Source organism: Bombina bombina, chromosome 7 (genome assembly GCF_027579735.1).
Source record: "Bombina bombina isolate aBomBom1 chromosome 7, aBomBom1.pri, whole genome shotgun sequence".
Lineage (NCBI taxonomy): Eukaryota > Metazoa > Chordata > Amphibia > Anura > Bombinatoridae > Bombina > Bombina bombina.
In genome coordinates, this window is record NC_069505.1 from 128,258,276 (window position 1) to 128,275,818 (window position 17,543).

The 17,543-nt window shown below is 39.9% G+C and overlaps 1 protein-coding gene across 1 annotated transcript in view; it reads right to left on the minus strand.

Moving 5' to 3' along the window:
* The window catches only part of PHF21A (PHD finger protein 21A), a 631,407-nt gene that overhangs the window by 513,838 nt on the left and 100,026 nt on the right, over nt 1-17,543 (minus strand). Inside the window, exons 3-4 of the mRNA XM_053720295.1 lie at nt 15,309-15,341; nt 8,355-8,420 (exon numbers count right to left, since the gene is read on the minus strand). Of these exons, the coding sequence (XP_053576270.1) occupies nt 8,355-8,420; nt 15,309-15,341 (99 nt within the window). The remainder of the gene's footprint in view (nt 1-8,354; nt 8,421-15,308; nt 15,342-17,543) is intronic.

The window sequence follows — 17,543 nt, forward strand, 5'->3', positions numbered from 1 at the left end:
TTCAGGAATACCGGGCCTTTCCCATTCTTTATTAACAATGTCCGCCACCCGCTTGGGTATAGGAAAAGCTTCTGGGAGCCCCGGCACCTCTAGGAACTTGTCCATTTTACATAGTTTCTCTGGGATGACCAACTTGTCACAATCATCCAGAGTGGATAATACCTCCTTAAGCAGAATGCGGAGATGTTCCAACTTCAATTTAAATGCAATCACATCAGGTTCAGCTTGTTGAGAAATGTTCCCTGAATCAGTAATTTCTCCCTCAGACAAAACCTCCCTGGCCCCATCAGACTGAGTTAGGGGCCCTTCAGAAATATTAATATCAGCGTCGTCATGCTCTTCAGTATCTAAAACAGAGCAGTCGCGCTTACGCTGATAAGTGTTCATTTTGGCTAAAATGTTTTTGACAGAATTATCCATTACAGCCGTTAATTGTTGCATAGTAAGGAGTATTGGCGCGCTCACATTTATTTAAATGAATAGGAATTCTGGCTTCCCCACATTCAGAACACAGTCTATCTGGTAGTTCAGACATGTTAAACAGGCATAAACTTGATAACAAAGTACAAAAAACGTTTTAAAATAAAACCGTTACTGTCACTTTAAATTTTAAACTGAACACACTTTATTACTGCAAATGCGAAAAAACATGAAGGAATTGTTCAAAATTTACCAAATTTTCACCACAGTGTCTTAAAGCCTTAAAAGTATTGCACACCAAATTTGGAAGCTTTAACCCTTAAAATAACGGAACCGGAGCCGTTTTGAACTTTAACACCTTTACAGTCCCTGGTATCTGCTTTGCTGAGACCCAACCAAGCCCCAAGGGGAATACGATACCAAATGACGCCTTCAGAAAGTCTTTTCTAAGTATCAGAGCTCCTTTCACATGCGACTGCATGCCATGCCTCTCAAAAACAAGTGCGCAACACCGGCGCGAAAATGAGGCTCTGCCTATGCCGATATTATTATATCAAAATACCCAGATAAAATGATTCCTCAAGGCTAAATATGTGTTAATAATCAATCGATTTAGCCCAAAAAAAGTCTACAGTCTTAATAAGCCCTTTTTGAAGCCCTTATTTACAATCGTAATAAACATGGCTTACCGGATCCCAGAGGGAAAATGACAGCTTCCAGCATTACATCGTCTTGTTAGAATGTGTCATACCTCAAGCAGCAAGAGACTGCTCACTGTTCCCCCAACTGAAGTTAATTGCTCTCAACAGTCCTGTGTGGAACAGCCATGGATTTTAGTGACGGTTGCTAAAATCATTTTCCTCATACAAACAGAAATCTTCATCTCTTTTCTGTTTCTGAGTAAATAGTACATACCAGCACTATTTCAAAATAACAAACTCTTGATTGAATAATAAAAACTACAGTTAAACACTAAAAAACTCTAAGCCATCTCCGTGGAGATGTTGCCTGTACAACGGCAAAGAGAATGACTGGGGTAGGCGGAGCCTAGGAGGGATCATGTGACCAGCTTTGCTGGGCTCTTTGCCATTTCCTGTTGGGGAAGAGAATATCCCACAAGTAAGGATGACGCCGTGGACCGGACACACCTATGTTGGAGAAAAATGTTTAGTAATTCCAAGGGAACAGGGTGTCATAAGCTCAGTTCATAAACAGAAAGAAGATAATACACAAGTGAAGTTTATTACAACATATAACGAAGGATCAAAAATGGCTAAGAATATACTAAAAAAGCATTGGGGAATACTAACAGGTGACCCTATTCTAAGAAATCATATAGGGAACAATCCACAAGTAATATTCAAAAAGAATAGAAATCTAAAAAGCCTGATAGCTCCTTCAAAATTGAAAAATATAAAAGGAAGGAATATAAACACAAATGGGCCCACAACTCTATCTAATTGGTTACAATTGAAAGCAGGCACATATAGATGTGGCAGAAAAAATTGCAGTATGTGTGACAATATTATTAAAGGAACAGAGGTTAACAACTATGATAATAGTAAAAAGTTCAACATTAATTGTAGAACGACATGCCAATCCACGTATGTGGTTTATCAACTCCTATGTAAATGTGGGAAAATATATGTAGGGCGTACGAAAAGAACCATAAAAAGAAGATGGTATGAACATATTGAAAATATAAAGGCAGGATTTGACAAGCATAGTGTATCCAGTCACTTTAATAATGTGCATAATAGTAATCACAAAGACTTGTCTATAAGAGTATTAGAGCAGATAAAACCAGGACCATGTCCAAATAGAAGGTTACTATTACTTAGGAAATGTGAGACAAAATGGATACATCGCCTGGATTGCCTGGAACCAAAAGGCCTGAATATTGATATTGATTTGCAGGCATTTATGAATTAGGGCATCATGAATTAAATAAATACTTCTCAAATGTTCATAAACAGGAGCAATAATAGAGAAGTATACGGAAGTGTGTATAATCTTTTATAAGGTTCTTTTATCTTACATTAATTGTTCCATTATTATTATTTTTTACCATCTGTTACTACTATTAAGTTTATATTTCCATGAAGCATAAATGTATGAATTAAGTGCAATATGAAATGGGGGTCAAATACCATAAGTGTGATTAAGTTAGTTTTTAAAAAAAAGAATTTTTAATAGGTTTCGTAATAGGTTTTATAATTTCAAAATATTTTACATACTGGTGATTCTCTCTTTTCTTTATGTTAGGGAATAGGTGAAGACATAGAATGCACATCTCTGTGACTGTTTGTGGTACTAGTGCCTATGTATTAAGGGTAATATGGTATACTAGTTACCCTCCCACAAACAGGTAGTGAGTGCGGGAAAATTTGAAAGTTTAAGTTTGGTCTGAGAATAGAATCAGTCATACAATACATGTCCCTTGATAAAGTCTGCCTGTGAGCAGAGGAAACGCGTTGGGTGTTCAATATTCCCATGATATGAGGAATATTGTGTTTTAAATTTTTTTATTTGAAAAAGTTGCTGTATTTAAGCCTGAGCAGGGAGGTCGAATTGGAAGCTGCTGGTCGGCATAAAGAGGAAACTTCTGTATGGACTGCTCAGGAATATAACCATCAAGCTAATTTTGAGCTACAGGCATTTTTATCATCATTATCTTGTAAGTGCAATTTTATATATGTAGGTGTGTCTCCTGAATAAACTCTACTGTGAATCGTGGATGCGCTGTTTTCTTGTTTCTCCTACACATAGTTTTTGCCTCTACGGGACGCACACAGTGGAAGCCCCGTGATACACCAGCTGCACCTGCTCAGATTCAAGCAAGATCTGTGGAGTTTATGTAACGAGACACCCGCTCCTTCCTTGTACTCGCTGTGGACATCGGCAAAACAGCTTCAACCTGAACTGAACCAAGTGCGGTCTGTAACCATTTTTTTGTATCTTGTTTGCCTTGGGAACCATTGCCAAAAAACTATAAAAGAACAATTGTGGTACAAATACGGAGCGGTAAAGGACTAATTGTAACTTTGTTTGTGGCTACACGCTTATATTAGGAGACGTGTATGACATTTTAACAGCAATTTTTATTTCCATGTTTTCTATTAATTTTTCTGACGATAATTGCTGTGTATAATATTTTCTCTTGGTATTTGCATTTATACGAACCCTATTGCAAATTAATACTTAAAAATATCTTAAATTACTCTATCTGGATAATACCCAGGGTCACTATAGACGTGTGCCTCCAATTGCAAACAGTAGCGCTGTTAGTATTTTCTCAAATTTTAAGCATAAATTTACTTTTCTTCTAGAAGGTACGACAAGTCCATGGATTCATCCTTTACTTGTGGGATACAATACCAAAGCTACAGGACACGGATGAACGGGAGGGACAAGACAGATGGTTAAACAGAAGCACCACTGCTTGAAGAACTTTCCTCAAAAAAATAGCCTCCGAAGAAGCAAAAGTATCAAATTTGGAAAATTTGGAAAAGGTATGAAGCGAAGACCAAGTCGCAGCCTTACAAAACTGTTCAACAGAAGCATCATTTTTAAAAGCCCATGTGGAAGCCACCGCTCTAGTAGAGTGAGCTGTAATCCTTTCAGGAGGCTGCTGTCCAGCAGTCTTGTATGCTAAACAGATTATGCTTTTCAGCCAAAAAGAAAGAGGTAGCCGTAGCTTTTTGACCTCTACGTTTTCCAGAATAGACAACAAACAAATAAGATGTTTGACGGAAATCTTTGGTTGCTTTCAAGTAAAACTTCAAAGCACGAGCCACGTCCAAGTTGTGCAACAGACGCTCCTTCTTAGAGGAAGGATTAGCACACAGAGAAGGAACAACCATTTCCTGATTGATATTCCCATTAGTAACAACCTTAGGAAGGAATCCAGGTTTGGTACGCAAAACCACCTTAGCATGGAAGACAAGATAAGGCGAGTCGCATTGCAAAGCAGATAGTTCAGAAACTCTTCGAGCCGAAGAGATAGCAACTAAAACCAGAAATTTCCAAGATAGAAGCTTAATATCTATGGAATGCATAGGTTCACTCTTAGGATTACTGCTTACCCTTACCCTCATAGGGATACTCTCAGCCTTTCTGAAATACAGTCTCTCCAGAAAAAATGACTGAACATACCTCACTGCTATATAGCATGAAAACGTTCCTCACACTGAAGTTTCTTGTACCCCTCAGCCTCTGTGGGAACTGCACTGGATCTTAGTTACAAATGCTAAGATCATCATCCTCCAGGCAGAAGTCTTCATCCATCTGCTGCCTGAGAGTAAACAGTACACACCGGTACCATTTAAAACAAAAAACTCTTGCTTGAAGAAATTAAAAACTAATATTTTATCACCTCTTTCACTTTACCCCTCCTAGTACTTAGAGTAGCCAAAGAGAATGACTGATGGTGGAGCTAAGGGAGGAGCTATATAGACTGCTCTGCTGTGGTGCTCTTTGCCACTTCCTGTTAGCAGGAGGATATCATCCCACAAGTAAAGGATGAATCTGTGGACTTGCCGTACCTTATAGAAGAAAATGAAGCTTCTGTGGAACAGATTTGCAAGGCGGCAACATGGTCCTCTTTGCATACTCTTTCCAAATTCTACAAATTTCATACTTTTGCCTCGGCTGAGGCCTCTTTTGAGAGAAAGGTTCTTTAAGGGGTGGTGCCTCCTGTTTAGGTCCTCCTGCCTTGTTCTCATTCCCTTTTCATTCCGTGTCCTCTAGCTTGGGTATTGGTTCCCACTAGTAATTGGAATGACATTGTGGAGTTTCAATGCCATAGGAAAGAAAGCAAAATTTATGTTTACCTGGTAAAAAAAAAAATCCGGGCATGGAGATTCCACGACCCCGCCTTCTTTTACCATTTTCCTTTGGTTGAATGACTGGGGATTATGGGTAAGGGAAGTTACACTTAACAGCTTTGCTGGGGTGCTCTTTGCCTCCTTCTGCTGGCCAGGAATTTAATATCCCACTAGTAATTGGAATGACGTTGTGTACTCTCTATGCCCGGAAAGAAATTTATCAGGTAAGCATAAATTTTGTTTTCTCTATCAGTTTTTTTGCTTGGTTAGCCCGATATTCCAGATCAAACCCAAATGGTCAGCATGAATGTATAGTTATCTTTCCTAAACCTAGAAAATGAAAACGTTAGAAGAGAAACCTCTTCTATATCTGAATTAGAAGCTTAAGAACTTTAAGAATCATTAGATTTACATTTTCAAGGATTGAAAATGGAGCTTTTTATATGAGGGGTCCTTAAAACAAGAAAAAGATCTAGTTGTAGAATGGTTAATATTAGACATTATCTGCTAGCTAAATGCAAACTCTGGATTATCTCTGAAGAAAAATCTATGTGGGGTTGGAGAACCAACAAGTATACAAGATTTAGGCAGCCCAGAGATGGGAGAAATCACTAGATGTATTTAAGATACATAGATACAAGGTAAATGAAGGATACTCGGCAATCTTGTGCAGCGGTAAAATCTTTTTCTTTATTCATGAGGACCAATTTAAAAGACAGATGTCAGCTTCTTTTTTCCAAATACAGCACACTTTGAACAAGCAGTAGGTTGGTGGTCACTAATGCTGACGCGTTTCAGCTCCCCACGCCGTAGTCATAGCATACCTTAGTGACCATCAACCTCAATTTAAAAAGGATTACATCAAACCCTATTGGTTAATTCCAAACACACCTCCTATGCTGCTTAACTACCATATTGTCTCTTGTAGATGAGTACATACTGGTATCAACCTAGTCTAAACTTAAACTGACAGGTTACCCTATGTGACTTAATACAATATCCTCATCACTCTTTTCTTTTTTCAACCGTAATCATATTAGTTCTAGCTTATGGGTTGAATTAAACTAAACTTGGTTATACTTAATTAAATTTGATTTAATTCTTAATTCTTAATGTTATCATTTTATGGCTCCATTGACTATTGTTTAATATCAATGGGTGATATTTCAAATATGATACACTATAATTCATTTATTGATTTATAAAGTGTAATTCATTTAGGTAATGCAATGTTTTGAAGGCTGTAATTACTTAATGCCAAAAGTTAATGAGGTCATATTCACTGTTTAGACCAGATGGTCTTCTCGTTTTCATTTTTAGTATCCAGAAGACCTCCTCTCTGGCTAACATGAGATCTCTGTTCCCTCCCCTTACTGGGGGGGGATATATTTGACTATTGACCAGGTGAGTGGGCTGGGGTCTTTGTCATGGACCTGGAAAAAATGTGTGATTAGGGGTGTAGTGAGTTTACCCATTTTTATGTTATTTATATGCTCACGAATTCTAGATCTGACCTCTCTTGAGGTCATACCTATGTATTGCAAACCACATTGTGTGCACGTGAGCATATAAACAACATAAGTTGCCCTGCAGTTAAAGCATCTTTCATGTAAATATGCCTCACCAGTAATAGTACTGGTGAAACCATTTCCAACTGCTAAATGCTTACAGGCTATGCAGTCTGTGTAGTGGCACCTGAATACACCTTTTGTACTTAACCATGAACTTGTGTTGTATATATGTATGTATGTATATAGTATTTGGAAAAAAGAAGCTGACATCTGTCTTTTAAATTGGTCCTCATGAATAAAGAAAAAGATTTTACCGCTGCACAAGATTGCCGAGTATCCTTCATTTACCTTGTATCTACATTTCTGAGCCAACGAAGGTTAACGGCTGACCGATATCAGTAAACTCCCCCGTTCCACCTTAGCAGTGAAGAAAGGACGAAGACGTGACGTCAGACGCTGAGCCAAGTCACGCGTCATTTCTCTGTACCCGAAACCAACAGGCGGCTTGAGGAGGGGAGCGGGCAAGCGTTGCCGAGTGAACCGCAGTCAGCGGAGAGTCTGCGCTCCCCCAGGACCGAGTGCCACGGACGGAATGGGACAGAGGAAACTGAGTTATAAAATAGAATGCACAGAATCTTCTTTGCAAGGAATTTGCAACTGTTTATCAACTTATTGTTTTAAAGTCTGCTAAGGTGGTGTATGTGTGAGGAGTTGGGAGTACTGGTCATACACGGAAAGGAGAAAACCCCTTCTTTGTATTTAAGATACAGTTCATCCACAAATTACTTTAATGTGGGTATCTGTAGTAGCTTTAATTCTTGACCTTCAACCTCCTAACAAACACACTAACACGTTCTAAATGAAAAATATCAACTGAACAATCTAAATTGCATTATTTGAAGTAGGAAGCTGGAATAAATACATTCAGAAATTTAAAAAAAACAGACCATGAATGCTGCATAACACAAAAAAATTACTGACTGAACTAGGGTTGCCACCTCGGCCATGTTTTCCTGGACACTTATGAGTTACACATGCTGCAGGGTGTGCAGGGAGGAACATGAATACTGCTGTCCAGGGTTACTATTCGTGTTCTGTGCGGCAGCACAGTGCACGTTTCCCTCTGCAAACCCTGCAGCATGTGTAACTCATAAGTATCCAGGAAAACATGGCTGAGGTGGCAACGCTACTGTGAAAACAAAACAAAATAAGGACCCAAAACTTACTGCAAATCTGTTACAGGTAAAAACAGTAATAAGACAAGTGTAAAAGCAAAATTGAAAGGTTGTATGGATTCCAATATTTAGTGTCTAAAGTACCCTTTTCTCTCAAGTAGTAAAATACGTTTCCAAAGCATTAAAATATTAAAAGCTAGACTGCAACATTTAAAAATGCATAATACACAATTTGTAATATTTTAAGAGATGAAAAGTGTGAAGAAACCAAACAAGTACAAGTATGTTGAAAATATATAATAGGAAAATACTGAAGGTTTCTACTTAAAATCTAGACCTTTAAGTATTATTTGGATATGAATAACTGATCAGATTTAAACAAAAGTTTGTGAAATTTGCACAAGTCAAAGACTCAAGCCTACCTGTTTTTCACTCAGTGACGTGATTTTGGCTTGGAGTTCATGAAGCTGTTTCTTTAAATCTGCGTTCTAAAAATAATAATAAAAAAAAAAAAAACACCACTACATTAAGCCTCCATCTTCTATCTCTGGTGTTCATACATTAAATATTTTCAATAGGTGGACATAGTTTAAATAATAGCTGATTTTATCAGTTTATCAGATATGTTAATTTTCAATTGTTATCCCTAAGTATTGACCTTGTATACAGTGAGAGATAAGAAATATGACTTTCTGTATATAGCGACAGATAAGCTAAAGTGGCCTGGTCTTTTTGCAAGCTTAGCCCATTTTATTGGCTTGTGGTTTCAATTGGTAACTCATTAAGAAAAAATGTTTACAGTACACTATCCCAAACTGATCAAATCTGCCCTAATCCAAGCAGGAAAAAAAAAAAAGTAGTATATTTAGAAGGGGCAGAATTTTCTACCTACTACAATAGTAGTAGTAGGCCATTTACCCACCAGAACATTTGGTTCTTCAAGATAGCGGGATATAAAATAACATAATTTATGCTTACCTGATAAATTCCTTTCTTCTGTTGTGTGATCAGTCCACGGGTCATCATTACTTCTGGGATATTATCTGCTCCCCTACAGGAAGTGCAAGAGGATTCACCCAGCAGAGTTGCTATATAGCTCCTCCCCTCTACGTCACCTCCAGTCATTCGACCAAAGACCAACGAGAAAGGAGAAAACCAAGGGTGTAGTGGTGACTGATTATAATTTAAAAAATATGTACCTGCCTTAAAAAACAGGGCGGGCCGTGGACTGATCACACAACAGAAGAAAGGAATTTATCAGGTAAGCATAAATTATGTTTTCTTCTGTTATGTGTGATCAGTCCACGGGTCATCATTACTTCTGGGATACCAATACCAAAGCAAAAGTACACGGATGACGGGAGGGATAGGCAGGCTCATTATACAGAAGGAACCACTGCCTGAAGAACCTTTCTCCCAAAAATAGCCTCCGAAGAAGCAAAAGTGTCAAATTTGTAAAATTTGGAAAAAGTATGAAGCGAAGACCAAGTTGCAGCCTTGCAAATCTGTTCAACAGAGGCCTCATTCTTAAAGGCCCAAGTGGAAGCCACAGCTCTAGTGGAATGAGCTGTAATTCTTTCAGGAGGCTGCTGTCCAGCAGTCTCATAGGCTAAACGTATTATGCTACGAAGCCAAAAAGAGAGAGAGGTAGCAGAAGCTTTTTGACCTCTCCTCTGTCCAGAATAAACGACAAACAGGGAAGAAGTTTGGCGAAAATCTTTAGTTGCCTGCAAGTAGAACTTGAGGGCACGAACTACATCCAGATTGTGTAGAAGACGTTCCTTCTTTGAAAAAGGATTTGGACACAAGGATGGAACAACAATCTCTTGATTGATATTCCTGTTAGTGACTACCTTAGGTAAAAACCCAGGTTTAGTACGCAGAACTACCTTGTCTGAGTGAAAGATCAGATAAGGAGAATCACAATGTAGGGCTGATAACTCAGAGACTCTTCGAGCCGAGGAAATAGCCATTAAAAATAGAACTTTCCAAGATAACAATTTTATATCAATGGAATGAAGGGGTTCAAACGGAACACCCTGTAAAACGTTAAGAACCAAGTTTAAACTCCATGGCGGAGCAACAGTTTTAAACACAGGCTTGATCCTAGCTAAAGCCTGACAAAAGGCCTGGATGTCTGAATTTTCTGACAGACGCCTGTGTAACAAGATGGACAGAGCTGAGATCTGTCCCTTTAATGAGCTAGCCGATAAACCCTTTTCTAAACCTTCTTGTAGAAAAGACAATATCCTAGGAATCCTAACCTTACTCCAGGAGTAATCTTTGGATTCACACCAGTATAGGTATTTACGCCATATTTTATGGTAAATCTTTCTGGTAACAGGCTTCCTAGCCTGTATCAGGGTATCAATAACCGACTCAGAAAAACCACGTTTTGATAAAATCAAGCGTTCAATTTCCAAGCAGTCAGCTTCAGAGAAGTTAGACTTTGATGTTTGAATGGACCCTGAATCAGAAGGTCCTGTCTTAGAGGTAGAGACCAAGGCGGACAGGATGACATGTCCACTAGATCTGCATACCAAGTCCTGCGCGGCCATGCAGGCGCTATTAGAATCACTGATGCTCTCTCCTGTTTGATTTTGGCAATCAATCGAGGAAGCAGTGGGAAGGGTGGAAACACATAAGCCATCCTGAAGTTCCAAGGTGCTGTCAAAGCATCTATCAGAACCGCTCCCGGATCCCTGGATCTGGATCCGTAGCGAGGAAGTTTGGCGTTCTGGCGAGACGCCATGAGATCTATCTCTGGTTTGCCCCAACGTTGAAGTATTTGGGCAAAGACCTCCGGATGAAGTTCCCACTCCCCCGGATGAAGAGTCTGGCGACTCAAGAAATCCGCCTCCCAGTTCTCCACTCCCGGGATGTGGATTGCTGACAGGTGGCAAGAGTGAGACTCTGCCCAGCGAATTATCTTTGATACTTCTATCATTGCTAGGGAGCTTCTTGTCCCTCCTTGATGGTTGATGTAAGCTACAGTCGTGATGTTGTCCGACTGAAACCTGATGAACCCCCGAGTCTTTAACTGGGGCCAAGCTAGAAGGGCATTGAGAACTGCTCTCAATTCCAGAATGTTTATTGGCAGGAGACTTTCCTCCTGACTCCATTGTCCCTGAGCCTTCAGAGAATTCCAGACAGCGCCCCAACCTAGAAGGCTGGCGTCTGTTGTTACAATTGTCCAGTCCGGCCTGCTGAACGGCATCCCCCTGGACAGATGTGGCCGAGAAAGCCACCATAGAAGAGAGTTTCTGGTCTCTTGATCCAGATTCAGAGTGGGGGACAAATCTGAGTAATCCCCATTCCACTGACTCAGCATGCACAATTGTAGCGGTCTGAGATGTAGGCGTGCAAAGGGAACTATGTCCATTGCTGCTACCATTAAGCCGATCACCTCCATGCATTGAGCTACTGACGGGAGTTGAATGGAATGAAGGACACGGCATGCATTTAGAAGCTTTGTTAATCTGTCTTCTGTCAGATAAATCTTCATTTCTACAGAATCTATAAGAGTCCCCAAGAATGGAACTCTTGTGAGAGGAAAGAGAGAACTCTTCTTTTCGTTCACTTTCCATCCATGCGACCTTAGAAATGCCAGAACTAACTCTGTATGAGACTTGGCAGTTTGAAAGCTTGAAGCTTGTATCAGAATGTCGTCTAGGTACGGAGCTACCGAAATTCCTCGCGGTCTTAGTACCGCCAGAAGGGCACCCAGAACCTTTGTAAAGATTCTTGGAGCCGTAGCCAATCCGAATGGAAGGGCTACAAACTGGTAATGCCTGTTTAAGAAGGCAAACCTTAGATACCGGTAATGATCCTTGTGAATCGGTATGTGAAGGTAAGCATCCTTTAAATCCACTGTGGTCATGTACTGACCCTCTTGGATCATGGGTAAGATTGTCCGAATAGTTTCCATTTTGAACGATGGAACTCTTAGGAATTTGTTTAGGATCTTTAAATCCAAGATTGGCCTGAAAGTTCCCTCTTTTTTGGGAACCACAAACAGGTTTGAGTAAAACCCTTGTCCTTGTTCCGACCGCGGAACCGGATGGATCACTCCCATTAATAATAGATCTTGTACACAGCGTAGAAACGCGTCCTTCTTTATTTGGTTTGTTGACAACCTTGACAGATGAAATCTCCCTCTTGGGGGAGAGAATTTGAAGTCTAGAAGGTATCCCTGAGATATGATCTCTAGCGCCCAGGGATCCTGGACATCTCTTGCCCAAGCCTGGGCGAAGAGAGAGAGTCTGCCCCCCACTAGATCCGGTCCCGGATCGGGGGCCCTCGGTTCATGCTGTCTTTGGGGCAGCAGCAGGTTTACTGGTCTGCTTGCCCTTGTTCCAGGACTGGTTAGGCTTCCAGCCTTGTCTGTAACGAGCAACAGCTCCTCCCTGTTTTGGTGCAGTGGAAGTTGGCGCTGCTCCTGCTTTGAAATTCCGAAAGGGACGAAAATTAGACTGTCTAGCCTTAGCTTTGGCTTTGTCTTGAGGTAGAGCGTGGCCCTTACCTCCTGTAATGTCAGCAATAATTTCTTTCAAACCGGGCCCAAATAAAGTTTGCCCCTTGAAAGGTATATTAAGTAATTTGGACTTAGAAGTTACATCAGCCGACCAGGATTTTAGCCACAGCGCCCTGCGTGCCTGAATGGCGAATCCTGAATTCTTAGCCGTAAGTTTGGTTAAATGTACTACGGCCTCCGAAATGAATGAATTAGCTAGTTTAAGGACTCTAAGCCTGTCCGTAATGTCGTCCAGCGTAGCTGAACTAAGGTTCTCTTCCAGAGACTCAATCCAAAATGCTGCCGCAGCCGTGATCGGCGCGATGCATGCAAGGGGTTGTAATATAAAACCTTGTTGAACAAACATTTTCTTAAGGTAACCCTCTAATTTTTTATCCATAGGATCTGAAAAGGCACAGCTATCCTCCACCGGGATAGTGGTACGCTTAGCTAAAGTAGAAACTGCTCCCTCCACCTTAGGGACCGTCTGCCATAAGTCCCGTGTGGTGGCGTCTATTGGAAACATCTTTCTAAATATTGGAGGGGGTGAGAACGGCACACCGGGTCTATCCCACTCCTTAGTAACAATTTCAGTTAATCTCTTAGGTATAGGAAAAACGTCAGTACTCGCCGGTACCGCAAAGTATTTATCCAACCTACACATTTTCTCTGGTATTGCAACAGCGTTACAATCGTTGAGAGCTGCTAAGACCTCCCCTAGTAATACACGGAGGTTTTCCAATTTAAATTTAAAATTTGAAATATCTGAATCCAATCTGTTTGGATCAGAACCGTCACCCACAGAATGAAGCTCTCCGTCCTCATGCTCTGCAAGCTGTGACGCAGTATCAGACATGGCCCTAGAATTATCAGCGCACTCTGTTCTCACCCCAGAGTGATCACGCTTGCCTCTTAGTTCTGGTAATTTAGCCAAAACTTCGGTCATAACAGTAGCCATATCTTGTAATGTTATCTGTAATGGCTGCCCAGATGTACTAGGCGCCATAATATCACGCACCTCCCGGGCGGGAGATGCAGGTACTGACACGTGAGGCGAGTTAGTCGGCATAACTCTCCCCTCGCTATTTGGTGAAATTTGTTCAATTTGTACAGATTGGCTTTTATTTAAGGTAGCATCAATACAGTTAGTACATAAATTTCTATTGGGCTCCACCTTGGCATTGGAACAAATGACACAGGTATCTTCCTCTGAATCAGACATGTTTAACACACTGGCAATAAACATGCAACTCGGTTACAATTTTATTTAATAAAAACGTACTGTGCCTCAAGAAGCACTAAACGATTAAATGACAGTTGAAATAATGAACTGAAAAACAGTTATAGCATCACTCTTAACAAACAACACAACTTTTTAGCAAAGGTTTGTTCCCATTAGTAAAATAACACTAATTAAATTTTAAACATAAAAATTACAGAGCAACGTTTTAAATCACAGTCACTATATAAGTCTCACAGCTCTGCTGAGAGAATCTACTTCCCTTCAAAGAAGTTTGAAGACCCCTGAGTTCTGTTAGAGATGAACCGGATCATGCAGAAAAACTGACTGGAAATTTTTGATGCGTAGCAAAGAGCGCCAAAAACGGCCCCTCCCTCTCACACACAGCAGTGAGAGAGAAACGAAACTGTCATAATTAACACAAGCAAACTGCCAAGTGGAAAAATAATGCCCAAATACTTATTCACTCAGTACCTCATTAATGCAAACGATTCTACATTCCAGCAAAAACGTTTAACATGAAAAATACCTAATAAAAGGTTTAATGTACTTTTACAGAGTAATTCCGGTGAAATACCATCCCCAGAATACTAAAGTGTAGAGTATACATACATGTTCATTATAACGGTATGGCAGGATTTTTTCATCAATTCCATTCAGAAAATAAAAACTGCTACATACCTCAATGCAGATTCAACTGCCCGCTGTCCCCTGATCTGAAGTTTTTACCTCCCTCAGATGGCCGAGAAACAGCAATATGATCTTAACTACTCCGGTTAAAATCATAAGAAAAACTCTGGTAGATTCTTCTTCAAACTCTGCCAGAGGGGTAATAACACGCTCCGGTGCTATTGTAAAATAACAAACTTTTGATTGAAGTTCTAAAAAACTAAGTATAATCACCATAGTCCTCTCACACCTCCTATCTAGTCTTTGGGTGCAAGAGAATGACTGGGGGTGACGTAGAGGGGAGGAGCTATATAGCAACTCTGCTGGGTGAATCCTCTTGCACTTCCTGTAGGGGAGCAGATAATATCCCAGAAGTAATGATGACCCGTGGACTGATCACACATAACAGAAGAAATTACTTTATAGCCCCAGTAAACATTTAAATTATGTTTCCAACAAACAACATTAAAATGCAGGCTATTATCTAGGTTTAACTCTGAAACTGATAACATTTACACACCTACAGTGCCATCTCATGGTGTGTTATCCACCAGTCTCCCTTATTTGCAAGGAGAGTAAATGAAAACTTGAACTTTGTAATGCTTGTACATTCCAAGCTTGCTTTAAAAAAAGGTATGTTAGGGATTTTACACTATTATATCAATTTAACCATTTATAAGCACAATGCCTTATACTTCCATCTGTAGTGTGAGTATTCCATGTGGAATAGAAAACAAAGTGAAGTTCTGTGGCTCTTTGTTTCTAATGCAGGTCAATTACTACAAAGGGTCAACTTAAAAAGCATCTGAATTCTGCTTTAGAGCTTCCAAGTTAACATTGATAGATATTAAGTAATAAACTACACAACTTTAATCAGCCATTATGGTGCCCAGTTCTTGACAGTGTAGAAAATTAGCAAAGGAAAATCAGTAAAACAAACAAACAATCACTTACCTGTGGGTCTTGCTTCATCTGAGCAACAAGTTTCTATTCGGGGGAAAAAAAAAAAAAAATTAAAAACGGTGTGTGTGTTACCTTGATTTATTCATTTATCCCTTTTACTGAACATGTAGGGGAAAACAAGCAACAGACAGACGGTTAGGGGATATTAAGATAAGGTTATGACAGAAGGCTTTAAGGGCCAAGTATGTGAGAGCACATATAGGTATGGGGCCTACAAAGGGATTGCAGGGACAAGGATTGATCTGAAGACTGATGTGGGTATGTGGCTGCCTGGATATGGGTTGGAGGACCAAAAGTCTGATATGTGTGTGTGTGTGTGTGTGTGTGTGTCTCTTACCAAGGGGCGAAAGGAACACAAGTCTGATCTGAAATAGGTATGAAGCGGACAGAGGGGTTGATGTCAGATTATTACTTTGGTGTATGCATATAAAAAGGTTGCCAGTCCCTGGTTAAGGTGCATCTCTTGTCAATAGCAGAAAATGAATCTTTCAGTTTTATTAATATATTCTGCAGTCTACTCAAAAAGAAAGTGTTGTAAGTGTTTATGTTTTGGTCAAATCCTAGTGGAGGTCACACCTAATATGCTTTGAGGTAGGTGCCCTTACCAAAGGATGTGACTGTGTTGCACCAGTTTTTACAGTGGAACTATTAATTTTTAATTTATTTTTTAATTGATAATCCTGTAAATGTTGTGTACAATCCTTATTAAAAACCAGCAAGGTGAGCAAGAGATAAAACCAAAACTATGGAAGCAAGTTGTATGGACGTACCTCTGTACATATACATTATTGTTATGATTTGGCCAATAGTGGAATTTTTATTAAAAAAAAAAAAGTGGACCAAAAACTTCTGATGGAAATTGGGAATATACAAGTATGAGATCTTTTGAATTAAGAAAAAGCCTTTGGAGAAATCAGTCTAGTCAAATTCTTATCAATATTGAATTTCCTCACATGTAGAGGCCCATTTTAAGACCAGAGTTCTAGAACTAATGGTCTACAGGTTCCTGCCTTTTTTATTATTTTCAACTCAGACTTTAACAATACATAAAAAATACAGCCCAGGTGTGTTAACACAAATGAGTGGACTAAAAACAAACAAACAAGTATATAATTTCTTGAAAGCCAAGATTATTCTGACTAGAGGTGTTCATTAAAATAACGAAATTTATGCTTACCTGATAAATGTCTTTCCGGGCATAAAGAGTCCACAACGTCATTCCAATTACTAGTGGGATATTTAACTCCTGGCCAGCAGGAGGAGGCAAAGCGCACCCTAGCGAAGCTGCTCAGTGTAACTTCCTTTACCCATAATCCCCAGTCATTCAGCCGAAGGAAAATGGAAAAGGAAGAAACACAAGGGTGAAAAAGGTGCCTGAGATTTACTCAAAAAAACAAAACAACTACTGAATTATAATTCAACAAGAGGGCGGGGTCGTGGACTCTCCATGCCCGAAAAGAAAGAAATTTATCATCAGGTAAGCATACATTTTGTTTTCTTTCCTATGGCATGGAGAGTCCACAACATCATTCCAATTACTAGTGGGAACCAATACCCAAGCTAGAGGACACGGAATGAACAGGGAGGGAGAACAAGGCAGGAAAACCTAAACAGAAGGCACCACCGCTTAAAGAACCTTTTTCCCAAAAGAGGCCTCAGCCGAGGCAAAAGTATCAAATTTGGAAAATTTGGAAAAAGAGGACCATGTTGCTGCCTTGCAAATCTGTTCCACAGAAGCTTCATTTTTGAAAGCCCAAGAAAAGGAGACATTCCTAGTGGAATGAGCCATAATTCTCTCAGGAGGTTGCTGTCCAGCAGTCTCATAAGCAAAACGAATCATACTTCTTAACCAGAGGGAAAGAGTAGTAGAAGTGGCCTTCTGACCTTTACACTTTCCAGAGAAAACAACAAACAGGGCAGAATATTGCCGAAAATCCTTAGTAGCTTAAGTTAAATTTTAGAGCACGCACAACATCCAAGTTATGCAAAAGACGTTCCTTATGAGGAGGAGGATTAGGACAAAAAGAAGGAACAACAATTTCCTGATTAATGTTTCGATCGGACACCGCCTTAGGGAGAAACCCCAATTTAGTACAAAGGACCACCTTATCTGCATAAAAAATAAGGTACAGGGGGACACACTGCATAGCTGAAAGCGCAGAAACTCTGCGAGCGGAAGAAATAGCAAGAAGAAACAAAACCTTCCAAGATAACAATTTTATATCA